Source organism: Mastacembelus armatus, chromosome 10, assembly GCF_900324485.2.
Source record: "Mastacembelus armatus chromosome 10, fMasArm1.2, whole genome shotgun sequence".
Taxonomy (NCBI): domain Eukaryota; kingdom Metazoa; phylum Chordata; class Actinopteri; order Synbranchiformes; family Mastacembelidae; genus Mastacembelus; species Mastacembelus armatus.
Window position 1 is genome coordinate 18,804,637 of NC_046642.1, and position 3,381 is coordinate 18,808,017.

A 3,381-nucleotide genomic window follows, 5' to 3' on the forward strand; every position below is an offset into this window, starting at 1 on the left:
TCATGTCTCTTTGTGTAAACACAAGTCAAAATGTACTTTTGTACTTCTTAGAGTCCAGTAAACACATCCTGTCAGAGCAGGACTGGTGGAATAGCAAATATAGTAAAGTGAGTGAGAGGGAGAGAGAGAGAGAGACATAGGATCATTCTGAAGGATGGGCAAGTGTTTGTGTGGTAACTCCCGTTGTCCTGTGGGAAAAAAGAGGAAGTAGGCTATGTGTGCCTGTAAAATGAATATTATGGTAAGATACAATCAGGCAAAAGTTTAAATGGAATATGATTAATGAGTGTTGACGCACCTCTCTTTTTTTACCATCTGTTTTCTTACAACTGTCATAAATGTGGGGCTGCCGGGTTCATGATGTCATCGGGCTCGGTGCTGTTGCATGGCATGGTTAAAGAGGAAGACCAATCCCACTCTGAAAAGCTTCCGAAGAACTCAGCCTCCTAAGAAGCAGCCACCTGCTGCAGCACTGCAGTTGCGAAATCTAGCAGACAAGCCCGAAAGGCGGGGAAGACACACGCTGAGCCACTGTTGCTCAACCAGGAGATAAAGTCATTAAAGTGGCTGCAGCTCTCTCACAGCAGGCAGAAATAACACGGTAAGGAAAGCTTGATGGAGACATATTTTACTTTTGCCAGGGGAAAGGAAAGGGAAGTAGGTGAAGTAAATTAACAGCATGTAAACTTAATTAACATGTAAAGATTATCTAATATGCTGGACAGTGGGAAGTCATTTATAAGCTGCACATGTCTGTTTCAATCAAAAAGACACAAATGTAAGTTGAATAAATGAACAAATTAATTAAAGTTCATTTGTGTAACTCAGTATACAAGGTTCAATACAATGTGCATTAGACAGTTTACAGTAAATGGCATTTCTGATTCATAGGATGCATTTTGTGTTAATGGCATGGCAGCAAGAAAACAACTTCGATAAGATGCTTTTGTTTTTCGAGTTGAAGCTTCTGCAAGATGCTGAGTTATTTACTGCCTGGTGCACAGATATATAGGCAGAATGAACAATACACCATCAGTATGCTTTAGTCTGTTTCAGTTTATCAAAATGTAATCCACCATCTATTTCAACTCCATTATCAGTTTGAGGAATCAAACTGATAAATTTTACCTGTAATGAACAGTAGAATTGAAATAAAACGTTTTTAGGCAAGCAGGAAAAAACAACTTTGTCACATGACAGGATAAAGGAACAAAATGTTGATCAGAGTTTCCTCAAGAGTCTGCAAATCGGTGAGAAAAAGAGGTAATCTCTGAAACGATCTGCCACATCACAGTCTGCAGGGTCTGTGTTGTCATGCACATACAGTTTTTTTTTTTTTTTTGTTTTTTTTTTTGAGGTCAACTTCTCAGCAGTTTCGATCACTTACAGCTACTCTAAATGCTCTGCTTTCTTCACACCATCATGTAATTTTGCTCTGTCTCAGCAGTGGCAGATGCAACCACAGATGGCACAATTAAATTTGTCAAAGAGCGTAGAGGGAAACTCTACTGACTGTCCGTCCATTGATGACTTCCGCAACCAGGTCTACTCCACCTCCTACTCTCTCATCACTGTATTGGGACTATTTGGAAACGGCTTTGCCCTGGCAGTGCTGATCAGATCGTACCGTCAGAGCTCCCCCTTTCATGTCTACATGTTGAACCTGGCCGTTTCTGATTTGCTGTGTGTCATGACACTGCCACTGCGAGTTCTCTACTATGTTAACAAGGGCCAGTGGAACCATGGAGATTTTCTTTGTCGCATCAGCTCCTACACCCTCTATGTAAACCTCTACTGCAGTATCTACTTCATGGCTGCCATGTCCATCACACGTTTCTTGGCCATTGTTTTTCCTGTGCAGAATCTGCGGTTGGTGACAGAGACCCGATCACGCCTGGTCTGTGTGGGGATCTGGCTGTTTAGTTGTCTATCGTCCTCTCCCTTCCTGATGTCTGGCCAGCATTTTGATCACAACACAAATAAAACCAAGTGCTTTGAGCCTCCACAGGGTGGACCTTTACAGAAACTAGTCATGATGAATTATTTGTCTCTGGTAATAGGCTTTGCCCTGCCCTTCCTGGTGATCCTACTCTGCTATGCTGGCATAGTCCGCACGCTACTGTCTCGCACCCATGCTGCCCGACGCCAGCGGAGCACAGACAGCAGAGCCATCCGTATGATTGTCATTGTCCTCTTGACCTTCTTCATCTCCTTCATGCCTTACCATGTGCAACGCACACTCCACCTGAACTTCCTGTCCCGGACTGACACCAACTGCTCAGAAAAAATTGCCATGCAGAAGTCTGTTGTGGTGACGCTGTGCCTTGCTGCAGCCAACTCTTGTTTTGATCCACTGCTTTATTTTTTCTCTGGAGAGGGTTTTCGCAGCCGCTTGTCCTCTATGCGCCAATCATTTACAGCAAGTGGCCTGCAGCATGCAGCTAGGCTGAAGCGTGGCTTACAGTCTGGAGAAAACCACCAGGTGAAGGACGGTTAATTAACACCAAGCCAGAGTGGTGATATGTAAGAAGAAAGAAAGGAAAGTTAGATGAAGCTTTAACAAATGAGGGCTGATTTACACATGAACAGAATATTTAAACATTTAATTACAAGTCTCAGTAGAATGTTTCCATTAATTTGATATTTATTAACTAAAGAGTGCTTTGTTAAATGTTCATATGTTGTTGTGCACTATTATTATGGCATTAAAACAGTAGCCTAGTGTACCCTGAAAGATACTCTGTGGAGTCATAAATATACAAATGCATAATGTGTCAGTGCATCTAATGTCTGGATTGTCTTGAGTCTTGTATGGTACAGACCTGCATATGAAAGCTTATTGAGAAGCCTTGAGTGTAGTCATTTACTTTTCTTTGCCATTATATCCTTCTATTTATTTTTGCACTTTTTTTTTTTGGAGCATTCTCATATTTGAATGGTCATTGCCTTTTTTGTCAATATTATGTGTCATTATGCTCAAATTTGTGTAATTATTGTCTTCAGTAGTCTTTTGTTATTTTTTAGCATACTTACTATACTTGGATACTCCACACTGTTATTTGTCCTAATTAGAATTCATATTGTACTATAGATTTTTTTATTGTGTTTATTTTTTTATTACCTTTTATACATTTCCTGATTGTATGCACTGTAATCTCTTTTAAGTTACAAAATTTCAATAGTAAATTAAAATGGAAATTTGTAGGAATGCACTGTTTTGGGATAATGCTTTTTTGCTTTCTTGTTAAGAGTAATATTAACTGGGCTGTTCTAACATTTTTTCTGTCTTTGTGCAAAGGTGAGCTTATCAGCTGCCACCAGTGATTTGAATTTGCCACATAAACACAAGAATTGTTTCAGTCTTTTTCTCTTAACTCTCAC

General features: G+C 40.2%; 1 protein-coding gene across 2 annotated transcripts; it reads left to right on the forward strand.

Annotated features, from left to right (window-relative positions):
- Positions 1–401: 401 nt before the first annotated feature.
- On the forward strand, positions 402–3,127 carry cysltr1 (cysteinyl leukotriene receptor 1). 2 transcript variants are annotated; one of them, XM_026330492.2, is made up of 2 exons: positions 402–601; positions 1,448–3,127. In XM_026330492.2, the coding sequence occupies exon 2, from the start codon at positions 1,454–1,456 to the stop codon at positions 2,495–2,497; it is 1,044 nt and encodes a 347-aa protein (XP_026186277.1). In that variant the 5' UTR covers positions 402–601; positions 1,448–1,453; the 3' UTR covers positions 2,498–3,127. The 2 variants fall into 2 exon arrangements, with proteins under 2 accessions (XP_026186277.1, XP_026186276.1); XM_026330491.2 differs by having other exon boundaries at positions 404–601; positions 1,445–3,127.
- Positions 3,128–3,381: the final 254 nt, after the last annotated feature.